The sequence below is a fragment of the Patiria miniata genome, unplaced genomic scaffold (genome assembly GCF_015706575.1).
Source record: "Patiria miniata isolate m_02_andy unplaced genomic scaffold, ASM1570657v1 HiC_scaffold_18, whole genome shotgun sequence".
Taxonomy (NCBI): Eukaryota; Metazoa; Echinodermata; class Asteroidea; order Valvatida; family Asterinidae; genus Patiria; species Patiria miniata.
In genome coordinates, this window is record NW_024037056.1 from 9,835,545 (window position 1) to 9,858,332 (window position 22,788).

The 22,788-nt window shown below is 41.4% G+C and overlaps 2 protein-coding genes across 2 annotated transcripts; both read left to right on the forward strand.

Annotated features, from left to right (window-relative positions):
• Nucleotides 1-1,086: 1,086 nt before the first annotated feature.
• Nucleotides 1,087-22,759, forward strand: LOC119725118 (deleted in malignant brain tumors 1 protein-like). Its single transcript, XM_038196479.1, has 8 exons — nt 1,087-1,316; nt 17,490-17,762; nt 18,642-18,950; nt 19,573-19,845; nt 20,725-21,033; nt 21,656-21,928; nt 22,267-22,536; nt 22,755-22,759. The coding sequence occupies exons 2-8, from the start codon at nt 17,744-17,746 to the stop codon at nt 22,757-22,759; spliced, it is 1,458 nt and encodes a 485-aa protein (XP_038052407.1). The 5' UTR covers nt 1,087-1,316; nt 17,490-17,743.
• Nucleotides 1,531-10,184, forward strand: LOC119724539 (adhesion G-protein coupled receptor G2-like). The gene is made up of 14 exons (XM_038195639.1): nt 1,531-1,697; nt 2,035-2,304; nt 2,940-3,044; nt 3,295-3,419; nt 3,639-3,782; nt 3,908-4,319; nt 4,660-4,838; nt 5,004-5,156; nt 5,608-5,741; nt 5,895-5,994; nt 6,202-6,367; nt 6,494-6,560; nt 6,998-7,268; nt 8,356-10,184. The coding sequence occupies exons 2-14, from the start codon at nt 2,286-2,288 to the stop codon at nt 8,572-8,574; spliced, it is 2,094 nt and encodes a 697-aa protein (XP_038051567.1). The 5' UTR covers nt 1,531-1,697; nt 2,035-2,285; the 3' UTR covers nt 8,575-10,184.
• Nucleotides 22,760-22,788: the final 29 nt, after the last annotated feature.

Sequence of the window (22,788 nt, forward strand, 5' to 3'; positions counted from 1 at the left end):
TCAAAATAAAGCACACGACTTAAACTTTTCACTAGCCTAGCCATCTTGGCCAAACAATGCATGTATCCAGGTACTTTTTGTGTTTTTCTGTAGTCTCGAATACAGTCTCGTAAAATTTTGCGTAGGCTTTTGGGCCATGCGTGCGTGACCTCGGGACAAGAAACTGAGGTTAAACAGGGCTCTGTGCGTGACACGGCCACTGACTGCGATGAGGTTCGTCTAAAAAGTTCAGACGAGAGTGCACGTTACAGGCTTTGGCCCACGGCCTCATGCGTTATAGCAGCACAAAACTTGCCTTTGAAGTTGATGCAGTTGCCTTGATGATTTTTTTTTTGCGTTACAATGTTAATTTTCATTATTGTCAATGATTTGACTTTTAAACCTTTGTTAGTCTTGAACAAGCTGAAACAAAGTAGTGGATATGATACAACTTTGTGAGTTTTGTTTGTTCTTAAAGTTTTATCCTCCAATCGAATGACAAAGATCTACTTGTATGTTATATCATGTTTTGCATTCGTACAATGGTGAGAATATTTTCACTCGTTGAAAGATGGAAAAATCCACATTCAATCTTTCAACTCATGAAAATATTCTCACCATGCATTGCACTCATAAACATTCATTATTTGTATACTAATATCCATTATGCTTCTGTGATCTTAGTTCTCAATCCACCAAGTTTTAGTTTCGGTCGCATTTGTTCCATTTTTAAAAGGGTGGAATTCAACAATTTGCAAATACATATAAATGCACAAAATCATACCTTCAAAAGACATTTAAATGTAGAAAGAAATACAGTGTTGCAGGGGCATCATTATTCTAGTTAACTCTTTTTGAAACAAAATATACTCCAGCCTTCCCCCCCCCCCCACCCCCCACCACCGAAATTTGGTTATGCATCCGCGCCCTTGCATTGTGCGTACATTATACATTTTATTTATTTGTAATATATTTGCATTCTCTAGATCTAAGCTTGAACCTCCCTAGTCAAAGAAATTCCCTATGGTTTTCATATAGTTCGTTTTGTAGGCGGTTCAGACTCCATGGAAGGTCGAGTGGAGGTGTTCTGGAACGGTGCTTGGGGACGGTCTGTGATGACGACTGGGACCTACTAGACGCAACAGTTATCTGCCGGGAACTGGGTTTTGCAGAAGCTGTTGCGGCTCCCCACAGAGCTGCATTTGGTGAGGGAACCGGAGCCATAGTGTTGGATAATGTTGAGTGCACGGGTAACGAGGAGACGGTGTTTGATTGCCCGGCAACAAGGGGATCGGGACATGACTGCGGGCATTACGAGGATGCCGGTGTTCGATGTAGTAAGTTGTTGACAACAGACTGAGTTTTTTTACGAGATCGAAAATACATTGTACATGCACGATATTATAACTTAAATTCGGGTTTTGTAATAACACAAACTGACTAAATTTGGTGAGGCAACCGTGGAAATGTTGTTGGATGATGTTGGTTGCACGGGTAACGAGGAGACGGTGAAAACAAAGACCAGGATACCACGACTGCATTCATTACGTACCGCAGCAGCCGTGGACGGCTCGAAATCACTATTGACGTGGATGGTTCTACGCGTCGTGTTAATGACGAAGTCAGATTGAGTATTGCAAACTCTCCACACGTCTTGCAATACACTGCGAGTTTTGCAAACAACATTGCGACGTGCAGCACGCAAATCTCTGTTCTTGGTAGGCAATTATTATTATACCCCAATGTATATTTAATATAAGATCAATTTGAATGCAGTCCTAAAGTTTTGCTGGATCGATCCGAAGTACCAGCGTTGTGTCCTGTGACTTTAATTCACTAAATCATTGAATATAGGCCTACAAATGATGCCCTAAACTGGCACTTTTGGGTCCAGCTTGGCTAAAGGTCTATCATGGGTTTTTTATCAGTATATAATTTTTGAATTTAAAACGATTTTTTCTTTAATTTTTTTTTAAAATATATTTCGTTCTCATTTCAGTTTGATATAGCTATTTTAAGCTTTTAATACTATTGTGCATATACATGTTTCCTCAGTTAATCAGCCACCAGTGATCACCTGCCCACCCAATCAGACGACTCAGACAGATCCAAAGCAAAACTTCGCAACAGTAACCTTACCCGAACCAGCCTCTGCATCCGACAACAGCGGATGGTTCGAAATCACCATTGACGCGGATGGTTCTACGTATCATGTAAATGACAGAGTCAGGTTGGATGCTGCGCAGTCTGCACACACATTGCAGTACACTGCAAGAGATGCCACCAACAACTTTGCCACATGCACCATGCAAATCACTGTTATAGGTAAGCAGTCATTTCCTGTGTTTACACCCGAACCTACTCTGACATGGAAAACCTTGTTTTGATTTTTCCCTTTTGCTGCGAAACAGAAATTTTGCAAAATCAAAACAACATAACTTGAGTATACGTAGTAGTTCCTTACAAGTGATGTTTCAAAACCAATTATTTTATGACATCGACTAATCCAGCGTGTTTTTTCCCCCGGCAATCGCAAGTAGATTTTGGTAAATGCTTAAGGTGTGTACGCCTATACACTCTTCTTCGTATCCATCTGTATGTGATGCGTACGTGCAGGTTTACCAAACTTATTCGTGCTTGATACATCTTGCTAGAATACATGTCAGAGTTTTGTCCAAGATAATTGAGGGCACCGAGATCGAATGTAATTTCCTCGTCATTGTGGTGTTGAATTGTTGATAGGAGCTCACCGCGTAGACTATCAGCAATGGTTTGCGGCATACAACCTGCACTTGGATTGTTCATTCTTTGTTGTGGTACAAGGTGAGATATGAGCATTTGAAGACTTGGCAAAGATAGTTCAAAGAGTTTGTTTGGAACCCTTTCCAAGATATTACACCAAAACACGTTTAACATTGACTTAGTGAGAGAAGAAACATTTTGCTGTGCTTTTACAACAGGTCAGTGCCCAACCAACACAACCACTGACGGTCTGAGATGGCCTGTAGCAGTAGCTGGATCCACTGCCAAGTCTGTCCAACGCTGTCCACTGACATCTGCAAATGGTTTGACTTCACCTCTCACAGTCTTTGAAACTTTCTCCCTGTTCTTCCAAGTTGTTCCTTCTGCCTGATGTATCCAATCTTTCTTGTAATCTTCACGATCGTCTCTCCACCTCAATATTTCTTTTTTTTTCGTTCGCTGTTCCTTGGCCGCAAGTCTCACTTATATCGCATTTATTCGCACAGTTCAGTTTGTTCTGATAGAATGGTTTGGCCCATCTGAATTATTGCTTTTTGATCACTCAAAATGAAGCTGGTGAACCCGAAGCCGTCCGGAACTGTTCGAAGTTGGAGGCGCCTCTCTACTTCCGATGGGAGGAGCAAGAGATTCGTGGCTGCGGGGACAAGAAGGAAGTGTCTCTCGAAAACGTCGTCAAGGTAATTTGTTTTATCTCAGGACGTTAGTTGATCCAAATTAGATGATGGCTCAATTTTCAGAAAGGCATAATAATATGGTCGCTCTTGCAGAGAGGTCCTAGTTTATGAATCACACTGCATGTGTTTACTTGAGCAAACTGTGAACAACTGCAGGCAGATGCGGTGTTTAATAAGAAGCTTATATATGAAGATGTGACCATGAACCATATTCGTTGACAGGTTGAGGTTAGCAAAGGCAATGCAGTCGAGGTGGCCGAGTTTCTAGCCAATCAGACGTCAGAGTCATCCAAGGAGGCAGAAGATGTTGCGGTGGTTGCCAGCATTTTGGAGAACATCGCAAAAGCAGGATCGGGGGACAAAGAGGTATGTTGAATTACGAGTCCGAAGAGGGGACTTATACATGGTTCAAAGAAAAAAAAGCGTTGTGGAACAGTGATATGGTAGAAATAAATGTAACTGAAGTTAATTATAATCATGATTTCTTGAAGGTGACAGAACTAGTGCTGGAGACTGTCAGCAATGTCATCATGAGTGTTGGGCCTGAAACTCCTGACTCCGAGCCCACTCAGATCGAGGCTGGTACCTCCTCAGCCATCATTCAGTCCGTAGAGACTCAAATCTCCCTGACACTTCAGCAAGAGGGTAAAGTCAGTATACGTCAGGACTCCATCCACGTGGAGGCGGTCAGTCTTGAGCCAAACCAGACCAGGAACGGACTCAGCTTCGTGTCCATGAAACAGTCTAATGTGACGTCTCCTGGACAAGGGTCACCGCAAGAGGGCACCCTTGCCGGTACCGAGATCGAGACTTTGTGCTCCAGTATGATACCAAAGGATCTCGATGTCTTGGCATCGGCTCGGTTGCCTGGCAACATCACTAATTTGCTACCGTCCCCTGATGGTAAGTTCATCATTCATGTGTGATCAAAGATTATGCACAATAATCGATATTTGACAAGATAAAAAAGAGGGTGTGGCTATGCGGTGGTTGCTAAGGTCTACTATGCAAGCAATGGTTCAAATTGTGCGTACGTTTGAGACGCACTGCTGTTCCTTGTTGAAAGTGGAGTTATGATAAAAATGTTGGGATCACCTAAGCCTCCGGAAGCAGATTGTTATAGAATCTTAAACATCTTTCAAGGGATGACACTATGAAACGTTGTTTGTTGATAAGATTTTCGGGGGAAGTGCAAACCAAATATGAGAAACGTACCTCTTTAAACTATTTCTTCACAATGTAGCTCAGCTGCAAGCCAGTTTCCTGATTTACGCTGATGACACGTTGTTCCAGTCTGCTTCGATCAGAGAGCATCGAGGGGAGGGTAACTCGACTCGTAAGGTCGCTGGATCTGTCGTCTCACTGACTGTGGAGAATGTTGAACTTGTCAACCTCGCAGAACCAGTCGTGATTGAATTCAAGGTGATCATGAGATAATTAATATTCCAGTTCATCCAGAGTAGAATACTTCACTGTTGCACGAGGGACTATTCCTGCCAACTTAACATCAACGTCCAAGTTAATCATTTCAGATTGTACCCTCAATTGTGTGTAACTTTTTATCAATCTTCCGATTTCGATACTTAGGAGGAATCAAGCGAGGTCCACTGCGTGTCCTGGGACTTTGAGCTGGAAGATGGAGTCGGTGATTGGACAACAGATGGATGTGCGCTTGCTGAAGTGACCAATAAGACAGTCGTGTGTAATTGCTCTCATGCCACCAACTTCGCAATCCTAGTGGTATGTATAGTTCAATCTTGTGATTCCAAACTACTACATACAGCTTTTTTTCCCATTTAAGAATGTAACAATTGCAGCCTCAAGGTGACTAGACTCCCGCAGGTTGCACCAACATTAGATCATGGAGCACATCACAAAGCAAAAGAGTACCCCTTTCAGTTCGAAGAAAGAGCGACACTACTTTAAGCCATACGAAAAGGAAAGGTCCGTTAAGTCAGGAAAAGAAGGAAAGTTATCAGGAAAAATACAATACATTGTTCTATAAAATCTACATGATTTCACCGTTTGTACCTTTTTGAAATGCCTACGTTCAATGCCAACAAAAACACTTCATCTTCACTCACTGAATGTTTCTCCACGTTTATAATTAGGAGATCATTTTAATTGTTGGATACATAGATGCTACTATGAAAATTGGCTGGATTGGTAACTGGTATGAGGTTTCTTGCAGGATGTGAAGGGCCAAGCACCTGATGACAAAGATGACACTCCTGCTAAGCAAGCGCTTGATATCATCAGCCATGTTGGCGCTGCACTGTCAATCATAAGTCTGGCTATCACGCTGATCATATACTTAGCTATCAGGTAAGATCATTGTGATGAAACGATCAGCAAAATTAAACCCAACCATGTTTCTCTGTATGCTTATTACTCATACGTTCCATGTGTTGTCTTGTCGCTGTAAGGCAGTGTGAAAATAAAGAATATATATATAAACATCTTAACTTTTTTTGGTAGGAAACTGCGAAGCGGAAAATCTCGTCAGATCTTCATCAATTTCTGCTTCTCGTTGTTCATGTTGTACATCGTGTTCGTTGCCGGCGTCGACAATGCTAAGGTGAGCAATGTTACATAACGCAGGAAACTTTTAAGTTTAATTGAAGGGGCGATAGATATGTGGAGGCACCAAGAGGTCAAAAGTGGCAAGGACCGGTCGGTAAAAGCACTTTCCATATCTTGAAAGGCATTGATTGTAATGTCTTTTGTGAATTGCATCTTGCTTTGAAATTATAACAGTTATATCTACATGTACTTCAATTTAAAGGGTTCCGGAGGTGGTTGTGTGTTTGTGGCTGCTTTACTCCACTACTTGACTCTGTCCACCATGATGTGGATGGCCGTTGAAGCCAGGAACATGTACGTCAGTACGGTGAAGGTATTCCCAGAAGACACGCCTCACTACATGCTCAAGGCTTGCCTCATCGCTTGGGGTGAGTCCATGTCTAAACTCAAACATTATTTTTAAATAGATACCAAGCAAAATCATTGTTATCTTCAGTTGAATCAAGATTGGAATCAAGTTGAATCAAGAATAAGATTTCAATCTCCTTTTTTAGGTTCTCCATTGATTGTGTTGATTATCACCTTGGCTGCAGCATCACATCACTATGCCAACGAGCATTAGTAAGTGAATGACCATGTTAGCTTTTCATCTGAGGGCGCTGTTTGGATTCCCCAATGACTGACACTCTCTCTCTACCTAATTATTATTCAAATACGGTAGTTCTCGAAATGTCGGCTTTGTCCCAAACTTCTGCTTACTTCACTGTATGCAGGGAATTTATGAACCTTCTACAATCTAAACTACTCCAAATTTTATTCTCTCACGCATATGATTTTGTACTCTTCAAGCAGACCTTGGACCCATAATGCGCCGAATTCTCCAGGATCAGAGGTCTACAATCTCTTAACACAAGCCGAAACTGGAAACAAAGACAAAGTTTCGAAAATGTCCAAAGACTTATACAGATGCGACTGTGAGGTTAATAAGCACTCTATTAAAACTGGTATTACCTACCTATATTTAAAAAAAATTATGATCAATATTTCTTCGTTTGTAGCTGCTTCGTTGAGCCTGGTCTTGTGCTGTACCTCGGCCTCCTTGCTCCCATTGGTCTCATCCTCCTCCACAACATCATCACCTTCATCTTGGTCATGCGCAGTCTCCTGAAGGTCAAGGAGGCATCTCGCTCCCAGCAGATCTCCAAACGCCTCCAGAATGCTGTGGGAATCTCCGCCCTCATGGGCTTGACCTGGTGTTTTGGGTTTCTGGCGATCAATGAGGCAGCCTTTGCCTTCCAGCTCATCTTCTGTCTGGCCAACTCCTTGCAGGTGGGTTTTCATTCCTTTGCCCCTCATTTCAGCGCGGTACAAGCTCACTTAATTCCCACACTTTTACCAACTATGTAGTTCACTGTCTTGAGACGTTAATCTGTCATGATGTTTAACTACCGGGACAAGGTATTGTGGCTTCCCGTGAGCTCTGTTGCCCCAAAGAGTTTGTTTTACAGGTACAAGTACACTCATTAGATGTGCTCAAGTAAACTGTCGTTCCTCCATCGCGTACCGTACCCTCATCACAGGCTCTTAATACCAATTATTTGCCTCCTTTCCCTAGCACTGTATGTGGGCTAAGGGTTATGGTGAATGACGTGTAATTTTTACGGCCTCACTGTGTAGGCTCCTTAATACCAAGAACGTGCTCTCCTATTGTAGCGTGAATATTGGGTTCTTGTCCTCCAAGTCTCGCCAAACGCAGGAAATAGGGGTACACACACAGGATAACTCCAGAGAAACTTGAATTTATTCAGCGAATTGTGCGGTCAACATGCCGCGCTGCTACCAGAACGTGAACTGCTGATTCCCAGCATAGAATTACACAGGCAGACAGAACTTAGTACATTGTAACAACTTAGCCCGCCATGGAGTCTATTTTTAGGAACTAATTTCCGGACCGCGCGCTACTTGTAACAAAGGAACTAGGTCAGCGAAGTGTAAACAGCGCGTCATCGGAGCCCTCAGTCGGCGCGGCGTCTAGTAAACAAAAAAAATGCTATACAAACTGTCCGTAACACTTTCCACAGATTCCATTTCTCTCATTTACATTTTTTTTTCATTTTGTAGTTGAAGCCATTATACCTTGTAGACCTTTGCCTTATGGCTTTTAAAAAAAAAATGTAAAAGAGGGGTGGGAGCTACGTTCCAACATCAATTTTTCAAAGGACGGAGTTTCTTTGATAACCAAGCCGTTTGTAAAGCCAGGTTCATACTTGCGAATGGGAAGCGAACTTCATGTCGTCAGTAACGGGTGGACGCGCTTCGAACGTACTATTGTTGACGGCACAAATTTCGCTTCGCTTTCGCATTAAGTAGGCTATGAACCGGGCTTTAGTGTCGTAATTATTTGCTCCCATTGTAGGGCGTGATTGTGTTCATCATGTTCTGCGCTCGACGTGAGGAGGTCCGCACAGCCCTGGCGCCCTACATGAAGCGCATCTGCTGCGGCCATGAGTGCCGTCTGCCCACACTGCATCCTGAAAAGTCTAACGAGTCAGAATTGGTGTCAGCGACGGCTCACACTGTACCGTCAGCCGGGCAGAGTGCAGAAGTGGAGATCTCTGTGACAACACCGCAATAGGAAGACCACGTTGCGATTTCGAAGAAAGGTTCACTGCAAGGTTGAGCCATTCTTGTGGCATACATTTGCTAAGTTCTGGGGTCGTTGAGGTTCCGTTATAACAGGTAACGTCAAGCAGATATTGACACCCTCCAAGCCCTAAAACGTCATGTTCTATGTTTAATAATCGATACGTATGGTGTTTCATTTAAAAAAATGTTTAGCATATTTCATAAACTGCTTAGAATGTTTTAAGCTGTATTTAGATTATTATACTGCAAGGAATTGGGAAAATAGTAATAAAACGCAGAGCTTCTTTATAATTACATTATTCTCAAATTTATATAACATTTGATCAATTTTACATTTCGACATGAAATCTGATAAAATCAACCTGAGTCAAGGTGCGAACAAGAGGTTGATTCGCGTGTATATTTCCTAAGGCAAATACTTATAATCAGAAACCGTTTCGTTATTTCACGATCAAGTGAAAGCATTTTATGGAGTATCGATTAAATATATCGAGTCTCGACTATTTAGCATAATTGATATTCTGCAACCTGTTAATGATTGCTATTCAGTTTACATAAACTAACACACTGTAATATTGATATTTCTAGCGATTTTTTTTACCACTGGATACACAACTTGAAAGCCATGAGGCGTACCCAATGCTGAGCAGATACGAATCCTTCAACCAATGAAGAAACTTAAATCAACTAATTATATTGACTGAATTCGCTGCTTTGTTTGCAGATTGCATATAGTTATTACACATTGCTACAATATAACATATTACAAATTGCAAATATTATTCAGAATTAAAATATGGTTTAAATTGTTTTTCGTAAAGACAATATAACATAGCCCACACTGTGTAGCTCCAGGAGAGGCCTACTGGTGCCCAGAAATTCGGCATGTCGAAACAGTAAAGTCTCCTCCCCCGACATAAAAACATGGACACGCTAATGATAGGGCCCTATTTGTAAGTTTGAAAACCACGATAAACAACCCTGACTGTCATTGCCCCCCCCCCCTGTCGTGGCCCCCTGTTGTTGCTGAATTCTCGGTGTTTCATGCCGACCCACTTGTGGCCACTGGCTTGGCTGGGGATAAGGGGGGGGGGGTATTTACCCCCCCCCCCCAATATTATGTAAAGACTGCCTATTTGCATTCAAGTGCCTTTTTTCGCAAATATTCCCCCCCCCCCCATTATTTTGAAGGGTGCCCTTTGTTTTAAAACGAGTGTTTTTTTAAGTGCTTTTTTTTTTAAACAAATGCCCTTTTCCCCCAAAAAAACTTAGTGCCTTTTTTAAATAGCGGGTGTGACGAGTGCCTTTTTGGACATCTCGTGCGTGTGCCTCCCTGAAAACATATTTAACATAAACAAAAAATAACTATCAGAGGCTCAAGAGGCTCAGAGGCTCAATTTGATGTCAATGATGGATAAAGATGAAACCGTCACTGTGTTTGATCGTGTGGGTTGTATGTACGCTGTAGACATCTTCACATTTTGGATACGTACAACTTATTTCCCATATTCAAGTTATATTTTGTATCGGTTGATTTTTTTTTATGTGGTTTGTAGAGTTGATTATTCCATAAATTTGGGATCCAAAAGTGTGACTTTTTTGCTGTGTCCTGTGTCCTGAATGTACAGAATCTTATCTCAGATGTAACAGGGAGACGAAAACAATTGAACCCCACATTTATGGGATGACCAGTTGCCTGTAAAATGTTGTCGTCTTTTTTAGACCATTATCATGTCGCGGCCATCTTGATTTTTTCCCATTCAAATCAACGTAACCAAAGAGCAAAATAGTCTGGTTCTTTTTGCACAGAAAACGTTATCATTCAGTACTGTTATTAGATACAGGCAAAAATTCAAATCAACGTAACCAAAGCGAGGCTGGAGAGCAAAGTAGTCTGGTTCTTTTTGCACAGAAAACGTTATCATTCAGTACTGTTATTGGATACAGGCAACATGACTAAAATGGTGGCAGCACGATAAAGGTATATTACATTGAAAATTTACAACTGTGAGTTCCCCCATTGAGAAGCATTTGTCAGTGTTTGTTTTTGTCAGTCAATGTATTTTTCGTTGAAAGGGGAACAAGGTAACAAAAAACAATATTTTTTTACCGTGTTCTGCGGCATCAACATTTAGTGTCCTATTCCTGGACTAAATTTAGACACCTGCCATAATTACAAGGAACTTGGAATGAAACCCGCAGGAAAAAATATATTTGGACAGGAAAGTACATGTATCCTGATCACAGGCGTGTACAGTGAGGTTATTATTTATCATAACAATTCCTTAACCCTTAACCCCTAGCAATTATATACTAGGAACCTTCCTCATCCTTGCAAATCCCAACAGCGTATGGTAAACTGTGCATATGTTTAATCTCATATAAAACACAGTCAGTTTACTAGAGCACTACTCATCCTAACAGATTCCAACAAACCCTGGTGTCGGAGTTTGGCTGGTTGGGGGTCGTTTGGGTTAAGGTGTGATGCAGATTTTTTTTTCTCGTTTTGAATGGTACATTCTACTTATGTTTTCTGTAATATTTTTCCTTTCATTGTCATGTTAAAATGCATTTAGTATAGGGCCTATGTACATGTATGTTTATGAGTATTTTTTTAGAACAGAGAATATGTGTGAAAGAGTTTTTGTGCGAGCATCAGTCAAATAGTAAAAAAGCGTGAGAAGACATGGAGGAAGTAATAATTTCACATTGTGTGTACATGGTATGTATAAACACTGGCAATCGTGGACCTAGGACAAAAGGGTTAGGGCACAAACAAAACGTCCACGATTGACCGATAGTCCTCGATTGAAATTCGTGTTCAAAACCAATGAGAGCTGTTGAGTACAAACAAAGGAATGAGGATTAGGGACAATAGGGGGTCCACGATTGCCGGTGTTTACAAAGATGAGTTTGTCTTACAGTCACTATGTGGACGTGAACAAAAGATGTCCACATAATGCAGGTTCTACCAACACAAGTACAATGTACTCCCAATACTAGCACAGCCTACTTATAAGGCCAAAAAAACCTCCGGTTTCTGGTATGGAGCTTGCCCAAAAAGTGGTGCGGCGACGCGGCTTTTTTGTCTTTACTGTTTTTTTTTGCTTCTAAGTCGGCTAATGACTGCAAATGGTGCCCGACTAAACTTAGCGCAAATATTATGGGAGACCATTACTCGGGTAATACTCAATAGAGTTGCCAAACATAGCTGAGAACAGAGAACAAGTTCGAGTGCACATAAGCTCTGGCCGCCTTGCATGAAAGTCTTGCATGAAATGATTGACTTATTGCGCGCGGTAGAATCGCGTTAGAATCGCGTCAATGCAGCTTGTGAAATATTGTCCAATTACATTAAATATTGAAGGGACGCAGAACGCGCAAAATCTGAGACAAACAAAACTTAGCGTACACAAATTCCATAGGGTTGTCTAAGGGGCGTGGCTTACTCGCCCCTAGTTTATAAATAACGATAAAACGGTGTTTAGTTCGTTATATACAAATAAATAAATAAATCGATATCAGCAGAACTTGTTTTATGACAAATTCATTCTCTAGCTCTTTAACCTTTTCAGTAGGAACGATTTGAAGTATTGTTTTTATTCTTCGCGCAGTCTTGCCAAATCTTCAGAGATGGTCTGTGTATCATGTTAACCAGGAAATATATTTATTTCTATATCCTTCATACAGTCATAAAAAATACAATGCCAGCTGGACCGTATCAACAAGGAAACTGAGGGCATTTTGTTGTGTTTCATGTCAAGTAGGCCAACTTTCACTCTCAGATAGATAAACAACATTATAAAGTCAACTTTGACAATTATGACACGCAAGGGTCGTGACATTGATACGTGATGTATATAAAAGCTTTACTAAAAGTTGCCTCCTCATTGTCCATCTTGCAAAGAGCAATGTTGGTACATGTTTTCAGCGAAAAAAACACAAGGAAATTGAGTCTGTGAGAGACTGGTAAATAAATAAGTGCATCAGCAACTTGTCATGGACGCCATGTTCAACATGAGGTCAGGGAGATCTTTCTCTGTGGCGTTTGCCATCCTCGTTTTCTTTGCCTTCGGATGCAAGTTCCAAGTGGCTGCTTTTGGTAAGCGATAATTATAATTCATTTGAGGCCGGCATACGGCTTCAAAGAATTTATTGCTCCCTAGACAGTTTTTGGTATGCTGTCCTCGGAACAGGCCTCCTTTCTCACGCCCATGTGTGGTCACTGGATAATTGAAACAAGGCCAGTGCCTCCTTTATTAACAGAACATCCTTGGTGTTTGTCACATTTCGTCAGAGCAGTTTTTGCTGGATAGTTGTGTATTTCGTTCTCCAATCTTAACGTAAACAAAGTTCTGTTACTTGTCGAAGCCTGATTTCTTTACCAGCTGTCTTGTCGCATGGGGCAATAATCAACTCAATTGTTAAGAACTGGTTAACTTAACCCTAAAATGGACAGGAGGCGAAATGCGTCCCCCAACTTTTTCCGCGATAGCCTTGACTTTTTGTTTCGCGACTGGAGCTGTTATGAATTTTTAGCCTAGAGCCTTGCACATCTTTTGATACCAAAAACATAAAAATCGGACCACGGGTTGCCGCGCAACGAAAATTATTCCGGCGCTACGCGACGTGAAAACCGAACTTTCCCATATACGTCGTGTGCACAGAGCAGAATTGCCATTCGTACATATGAATAATTAATTAACCATAATTCCCAAACCCTTTGATCTATAGTCCTGAAATTTCTTGGGTATCTTTATGATGAGTTTCTCTATGCATGTACCGAGTTTCAAAAAATTTCGTCACTCGATGGCTGAGATCTTAGGGGGGCGGTGGGGGATCCCCCCCCCCCCAGCTGAGTGATGGACAAAATAACCAAGCCCTTTTAGGGTTAAGGTAAAATGTGAGGCGTTCAGGCAAATTGAGACAGAGCTGGGTAGAGGTCGAAGTAAACGTTTGCGGGTATAAGTAATAAGGAGAAATAATATTCTCCTTGCGATACCGTTTGTTGCACTTCAATTGGATATTCCGTTGACAAGTTATGACTGTTAAAAGTTCGAATTTATCGAATTTATCGAACAAAAAAGTTAACTATTTAGAAAAAGACCTTTAAAGTTCGAATTTTGTAGTCGTGGAAATGAAAGATGTCAATTGTTTTTCCTTAGAAACGCATTTATTCCAAGATGTTCAGGTGTAGTACACAATCATATCCAAGAAAAAAACTTACCCCATTCGGTGTCCCCCCCCCCCCCCCCCCCCCCCCATTTTGTCTCCACTATGGCCTGTGCCCATTCCTGTCTCACTTTGGCTTAATGTCTCACAAATATCATTTGGGGAAATTTTTTTTAACCAGCCGTTGGGCTGTTCACCTGTTCAGCAACAGTTAGTTAAAAGTAGTCCTTTTACTGGTTAAATGTACCCGATTTTAACCATCGTTGGGTGAATTGACTACTTTTAACCAACTGTTGCTTAACAGGTGAACAGCCCAACGGTTGATTAAAAAAAAATTAACCAACGTTGGGCGAAACGTGCCCAACGTTGAGCCAACGTTGGGCAAAATTGGACAATTTTACACAACGTTGGTTAAAATTTTGTTGGTTAACCAACATTTAAATCAACAAAATTTTAACCAGGGTTTTGAGAGTGTAGTTCGTGAAACCGAAAATGTACGGGGTGCGCTCTAAAGTGTAACTATGTAGTCTATATGTAATAGACCCATGGCATTCGCCATGATATGTGAGCAGATTTGCTGAAGGCAAGACCCCGCCTCTTGACCTCCTAGATTTTGACCAATCAGCGGGCGCTTTCTATATCGGTTCTTCGGTCATTCAGCAGTTGCGCGTCATAGACAATGGATTAAAAAGCCCTGCGTCACGCGCTCGGTATCATGTTACGCGATAATGCGCCTGGCTGTTGTTGCATTACAAAATTATTCGAATTATTGACCAATCAAACCACAAGTCCTGATTTAGGAATGAAATGACGTCACGATTTAGTAAAGTCGACTCCAATTGGCTGGCGCGCCGCTTGCATATATGTATATGTGTAGACATATCAGACGTTATACATGAGGAGGCTTGCTCCGTGGATAACGGGTGATACTCAGACTAGTAAAGTGCCGCACTGTGGAGGATGTCAGTTCGTGAAACCCAAACATTTTCTGTAAATACGCGCGCGTGCAGCGCACTCACGCGCAACAGAGCGTCAGTTCGTGGTGCCGATGCTGATCAGTCAGTTGCCGTGTCATGTCACGCGTAGCTGCTCTATTTTCTCGTCCACACAACCGACAGCAACGCGAGGCCAGCGAACAATGGCCGTAAAACGGCTTCAGAAAATTCGCAATTTTCATGCCAAACCACAACCAATCCACAAAAAAAAAACTGTTTTAAGTAGTTACAGACCTACTACATACATCTGTCAAGGTATTTTTTTTCTCAAAAAAGGATTTCCATGCATTTTGACAACAATATTTCACGGACAAATCGACTAAAAAATACGTGATGAAATTTCCGTTTCCATTCGACAACGACGAAACTCTCCCGAATGTTGAGGTAATCAAAGGAAAGAATGAACCTTCATCTACAAAAAAATTCTCGTGAACGTGATGTCGTTAATATTTTAAGAATTCGATGTACACCTAATGTTTCCAAAACTTCCATTTTTCACAACGCGAAAAGATCGTCGCCATTGTAAAAGCACAGAGCAAGGAGCCCAGACACGGTATGACCTTGTGACCCCATACTCCCACTGATTGGTCGAGCCCGAGATGGCCTACTTAATATTCATAAGTCATTCATTGCACGTTCGCGCGTGCTATTTTCAATTTTGGGCCTATACGTTTACACGCGTACACTTGTGATTGCAAATCATGACATTTCGCAAAAGTCTTCCTTTTTCAACCGGCGATTTGTGCCAAAAATCCAACAGTCTCCTGCACGTGTTGCACATGAAAATTAAGCGTAGAGTATCATCTATCTAATGAATCTTGCCATTTCTGTCGGCCTTTTTTAAAAATGGAATGTACACCTAAAAACTACGGGTCCTCACTTTTGTTGCTATAAAGTATGATTTTTGTTTGACACGAAGGCCTAGTAACAGTACTTTATTTCTGTCAAAAGCAGTTATATTTGGTATCAAAATAAAGCACACGACTTTAACTTTTCACTAGCCTAGCCATCTTGGCCAAACAGTGCATGTATCCAGGTACTTTTTGTGTTTTTCTGTAGTCTCGAATACAGTCTCGTAAAATCTCGCGTAGGCTTTTGGGCCATGCGTGCGTGACCTCGGGACAAGAAACTGAGGTTAAACAGGGCTCTGTGCGTGACACGGCCACTGACTGCGATGAGGTTTGTCTAAAGAGTTAAGACGAGAGTGCACGTTACAGGCTCTGGCCCACGGCCTCATGCGTTATAGCACCCAAAACTTGCCTTTGAAGTTGATGCAGTTGCCTTGATGATTTTTTTTTTGCGTTACAATGTTAATTTTCATTATTGTCAATGATTTGACTTTTTAAACCTTTGTTAGCCTTGAACAAGCTGAAACAAAGTAGTGGATATGATACAACTTTGTGAGTTTTGTTTGTTCTTAAAAGTTTTATCCTCCAATCGAATGACAAAGATCTACTCGTATGTTATATAATGTTTTGCATTCGTGCAATGGTGAGAATATTTTCACTCGTTGAAAGATGGAAAAATCCACATTCAATCTTTCAACTCATGAAAATATTCTCACCATGCATGTCACTCATAAACATTCATTATTTGTGTACTAATATCGATTATGCTTCTGTGATCTTAGTTCTCAATCCACCAAGTTTTAGTTTCGGTCGCATTTGTTCCATTTTTAAAAGGGTGGAATTCAACAATTTGCAAATTCAGCCAAATGCACGAAATCATACCTTCAAAAGACATTTAAATGTAGAAAGAAATGCAGTGTTGCTGGGGCATCATTATTCTAGTTAACTCTTTTTGAAACAAAATATACTCCAGCCTTCTCCCCCCCCCCCCCCACCAAAATTTGGTTATGCATCCGCGCCCTTGCATTGTGCGTACATTATACATTTTATTTATTGTAATATATTTGCATTCTCTAGATCTAAGCTTGAACCTCCCTTGTCAAAGAAATTCCCTATGGTTTTGATATAGTTCGTTTGGTAGGCGGTTCAGACTCCATGGAAGGTCGAGTGGAGGTGTTCTGGAACGGTGCTTGGGGGACGGTCTGTGATGACCTCTGGGACCTACGAGACGCAACAGTTATCTGCCGGGAACTGGGTTTTGCAGAAGCTGTTGCGGCTCCCCACGGAGCTGTATTTGGTGAGGGAACCGGAGCCATACACTGTTGGATGATGTTGAGTGCACGGGTAACGAGGAGACGGTGTTTGATTGCCCGGCAATAAGGGGATCGGGACACAACTGTGTGCATTACGAGGATGCCGGGGTTCGATGTTGTAAGTTGTTGACAACAGACTGAGGTTTTTTTTACGAGATCGAGAATACATTTTACATGAACGGTATTAATAATTCGGGTTTTGTAAAAACACAAACTGACTGAATTTGGTGAGGGAACCGTGGACATGGTGTTGGATGATGTAAGTTGCACGGGTAACGAGGAGACGGTGAAATTGCACGGCAAGAAGACCGGGAGAACACGACTGCATTCATTACGAGGATGCCGGGGTTCGATGTAGATAGTTGCAATGCTAACATCAAAATCTAGATTGACTTTCCTAAGATAGTAAAAACAAATATGTACACTATCTCAAAGTTATAACACACAATCACTGCCTTTTGCGCTTTCAGTATGCATGGTTTACTCCCGCACTTCCCTAAAGGCATATTGCAGTGCCAGAATTTCTCCCGGTATATGTCAAGTGACATATTTTTGGTATTTTGATTATGCTTATAGCTGGAGATCGACCCGTCATAATAATCTGCCCATCTAATCAGACGATCGATTCAGATTCAAACCAGAACTTCGCTACGGTCAACCTACCTGGTCCTGCCGCTTCGTACCACAGCAGCCTTGGACAGCTCGAAATCACTATTGACGTGGATGGTTCTACGCGTCGTGTTAATGACGAAGTCAGATTGAGTATTGCAAACTCTCCACACGTCTTGCAATTCAATGCAAGTGATGCAAACAACACTGCGACGTGCAGCATGCAAATCTCCGTTGTTGGTAGGCAATTATTATTATACCCCAATGTATACGTAATATGAGAACAATTTGAATGCAGTCTTTTAAAGTTTTGCTGGATCGATCCGAAGTGCCAACGTTCTGTTCTGTGACTTTAATTCACTGACTCATCGAGTACAGGCCTACAAAAAATGCCCGAAACTGGCACTTTTCGGTCCAGCTCTGCTAAAGGCCTGTTTTTTATATTATTTGTTACAGTTTATTTTTGAATTTAAAATGTTAAGAAAATTGTTTAAATTGTTCGTTCTTATTTACATTTGGATATAGCTATTTTAAGCTTTTATTATTATGTTATTTTTTTATCTGGGAAGCGGCTCAAGATGGACTATACAGTCTTCTCCACAACCCCTGACATCTCGAAGGTGTTGGATGATGCAAGAGCCAGGGGTTGAGGGGCAGACGCACATTCATTTAAGCTTTCCCTACGTAGTCAGCATTCCCAATGGCCATGCAAAATAATTGGCAAAGAAAAATGATTATTGACAATGAATACTGTCTTATCTTACTAAATAAATGTCAAGTCTGATTTCTGGATTTCTTTTTTAATATTGTTCGTTCTCATTTACAGTTTGATATACCTGTAGCTATTTTAAGCTTTTATTATTATTTTTATCTGGGAGCGGTTCAAGATGGACTGTACAGTCTTTTCCACAACCCCTGACATCTCGAAGGTGTTGGATGATGCAAGAGCCAGGGGTTGAGGGCAAGACGCACACTCATTTAAGCCGGGCGTATATACGTAGTCAACATTCTCAATGGCCGTGCAAAATAATTGGCCTGGAATAATGATTATTGACAATGGTTACTGTCTCATCCAACTAAATTAATGTCAAGTCCGATTTCTGAATCCGGCCCTGACAGGGATAGGTGTTCGTTTGGTAGGCGGTTCAGACTCCATGGAAGGTCGAGTGGAGGTGTTCTGGAACGGTGCTTGGGGGACAGTCTGTGAAGACCTCTGGGACATACAAGACGCAACCGTTATCTGCCGGGAACTGGGTTTTGGAGAAGCTTATGCGGCTCCCATTGGAGCTGCATTTGGTGAGGGGACCGGAAACATACTGTTGGATGATGTTCGTTGCAGGGGTAACGAGCAGACGGTGTTTGATTGCCCGGCAATAAGGGGATCGGGACACAACTGCTGGCTTGGCGAGGATGCCGGGGTTCGATGTAGTAAGTTGTTGACAACAGACTGAGTTTTTTTTTTACGAGATCGAAAATACATTGTACATGAACGCTATTAATAATTCGGGTTTTGTAATAACACAAACTGACTGAATTTGGTGAGGTAACCGTGGACATGGTGTTGGATGATGTTGGTTGCACGGGTAACGAGGAGACGGTGAAATTGCACGGCAAGAAGACCGGGAGAACACGACTGCATTCATTACAAGGATGCCGGGGTTCGATGTAGTTAGTTGCAATGCTGACATCAAAATCCAGACTGGTTTTTTATAAGATAGTAAAAAAATTACAGTTGATGACAGTTTTCGAATTTGAAAGTGTAAAATAGTATTTATTCACAGTAACATAACTCGTCATGATCGAACATTTGATCTGAGACAATTTGTAATATCTGAGATGATTCAAAATGATACAGTATGTAGTTGAAGAAGATTAAAGTATAAGAAGTTAATATGTACACTATCTCAAAGTAATACACACAATCACTGCCTTTCGCGCTTTCAGTATAAATGGTCTACCCCCACTTTTCCCTAAAGGCATATTGCAGTGCCAGAATTTCTCCCGGTATATGACAAGTGACATATTGTTGGTATTTTGATTATGCTTATAGCTGGAGATCGACCCGTCATAATAATCTGCCCATCAAATCAGACGATCCTGTCAGATCCAAACCAGACCTTCGCTACGGTCAACCTACCTGGTCCTGCCGCTTCGTACCACAGCAGCCTTGGACAGCTCGAAATCACTATTGACGTGGATGGTTCTACGCGTCGTGTTAATGACGAAGTCAGATTGAGTATTGCAAACTCTCCACACGTCTTGCAATTCAATGCAAGTGATGCAAACAACTCTGCGACGTGCAGCATGCAAATCTCCGTTGTTGGTAGGCAATTATTATTATACCCCAATGTATACGTAATATGAGAACAATTTGAATGCAGTCTTTTAAAGTTTTGCTGGATCGATCCGAAGTGCCAACGTTCTGTTCTGTGACTTTAATTCACTGACTCATCGAGTACAGGCCTACAAAAAATGCCCGAAACTGGCACTTTTCGGTCCAGCTCTGCTAAAGGCCTGTTTTTTATTTTATTTGTTACAGTTTATTTTTGAATTTAAAATGTTAAGAAAATTGTTTAAATTGTTCGTTCTTATTTACATTTGGATATAGCTATTTTAAGCTTTTATTATTATGTTATTTTTTTATCTGGGAAGCGGCTCAAGATGGACTATACAGTCTTCTCCACAACCCCTGACATCTCGAAGGTGTTGGATGATGCAAGAGCCAGGGGTTGAGGGGCAGACGCACATTCATTTAAGCTTTCCCTACGTAGTCAGCATTCCCAATGGCCATGCAAAATAATTGGCAAAGAAAAATGATTATTGACAATGAATACTGTCTTATCTTACTAAATAAATGTCAAGTCTGATTTCTGGATTTCTTTTTTAATATTGTTCGTTCTCATTTACAGTTTGATATACCTGTAGCTATTTTAAGCTTTTATTATTATTTTTATCTGGGAGCGGTTCAAGATGGACTGTACAGTCTTTTCCACAACCCCTGACATCTCGAAGGTGTTGGATGATGCAAGAGCCAGGGGTTGAGGGCAAGACGCACACTCATTTAAGCCGGGCGTATATACGTAGTCAACATTCTCAATGGCCGTGCAAAATAATTGGCCTGGAATAATGATTATTGACAATGGTTACTGTCTCATCCAACTAAATTAATGTCAAGTCCGATTTCTGAATCCGGCCCTGACAGGGATAGGTGTTCGTTTGGTAGGCGGTTCAGACTCCATGGAAGGTCGAGTGGAGGTGTTCTGGAACGGTGCTTGGGGGACAGTCTGTGAAGACCTCTGGGACATACAAGACGCAACCGTTATCTGCCGGGAACTGGGTTTTGGAGAAGCTTATGCGGCTCCCATTGGAGCTGCATTTGGTGAGGGGACCGGAAACATACTGTTGGATGATGTTCGTTGCAGGGGTAACGAGCAGACGGTGTTTGATTGCCCGGCAATAAGGGGATCGGGACACAACTGCTGGCTTGGCGAGGATGCCGGGGTTCGATGTAGTAAGTTGTTGACAACAGACTGAGTTTTTTTTTTACGAGATCGAAAATACATGGTACATGAACGCTATTAATAATTCGGGTTTTGTAATAACACAAACTGACTGAATTTGGTGAGGTAACCGTGGACATGGTGTTGGATGATGTTGGTTGCACGGGTAACGAGGAGACGGTGAAATTGCACGGCAAGAAGACCGGGAGAACACGACTGCATTCATTACAAGGATGCCGGGGTTCGATGTAGTTAGTTGCAATGCTGACATCAAAATCCAGACTGGTTTTTTATAAGATAGTAAAAAAGTTACAGTTGATGACAGTTTTCGAATTTGAAAGTGTAAAATAGTATTTATTCACAGTAACATAACTCGTCATGATCGAACATTTGATCTGAGACAATTTGTAATATCTGAGATGATTCAAAATGATACAGTATGTAGTTGAAGAAGATTATAGTATAAGAAGTTAATATGTACACTATCTCAAAGTAATACACACAATCACTGCCTTTCGCGCTTTCAGTATAAATGGTCTACCCCCACTTTTCCCTAAAGGCATATTGCAGTGCCAGAATTTCTCCCGGTATATGACAAGTGACATATTGTTGGTATTTTGATTATGCTTATAGCTGGAGATCGACCCGTCATAATAATCTGCCCATCTAATCAGACGATCCTGTCAGATCCAAACCAGACCTTCGCTACGGTCAACCTACCTGGTCCTGCCGCTTCGTACCACAGCAGCCTTGGACGGCTCGAAATCACTATTGACGTGGATGGTTCTACGCGTCGTGTTAATGACGAAGTCAGATTGAGTATTGCAAACTCTCCACACGTCTTGCAATTCAATGCAAGTGATGCAAACAACTCTGCGACGTGCAGCTCGCAAATCTCCGTTCTTGGTAGGCAATTATTATTATACCCCAATGTATATGTAATATAAGATCAATTTGAAATGCAGTCTAAAGTTTTGCTCGATCGATCCGAAGTACCAGCGTTCTGTCCTGTGACTTTAATTCACTGAATCATTGAATATAGGCCTACAAAATGATGCCCTAAATTGGCACTTTTGGGTCCAGCTCGGCTAAAGGCCTATCGTGTTTTTTTTATCAGTATAGTTTTGAATTTAAAATGATTTTTTTAATTGATTTATTTTTTATAAATATTGTTCGTTCTCATTTCAGTTTGATATAGCTATTTTAAGCTTTTAATACTATTGTGCATATAAATGTTTTCTCAGTTAATCAGCCACCAGTGATCACCTGCCCACCCAATCAGACGATTCAGACAGATCCAAAGCAAAACTTCGCAACAGTAACCTTACCCGAACCACCCTCTGCATCCGACAACAGCGGAAGTTTCGAAATCACCATTGACGCGGATGGTTTAACGTTTCGTGTAAATGACAGAATCAGGCTGGGTGCTGCGCAGTCTGTACACATATTGCAGTACACTGCGAAAGATGCCAGCAACAACATTGCCACATGCACCATGCAAATCACTGTCATAGGTAAGCAGTCATTTCCAATGTTTACACCCGAGCCTACTTTGACATGGAAAACCTTGTTTTGTTTTTTCCCTTTTGCTGCGAAATAGAAATTGTGCAAAATCAACAAAACTTGAGTAGTAGTTCCTTACAAGTGATGTTTCAAAACCAATTATTTTATGATATCGACAAATCCAGCCCTTTTTACTTTTTCCCCGCACAATTTTAAAAACAACTGGAAGTTTGAGGGTTTGTTTGCACGCCTTTTCGGGATAT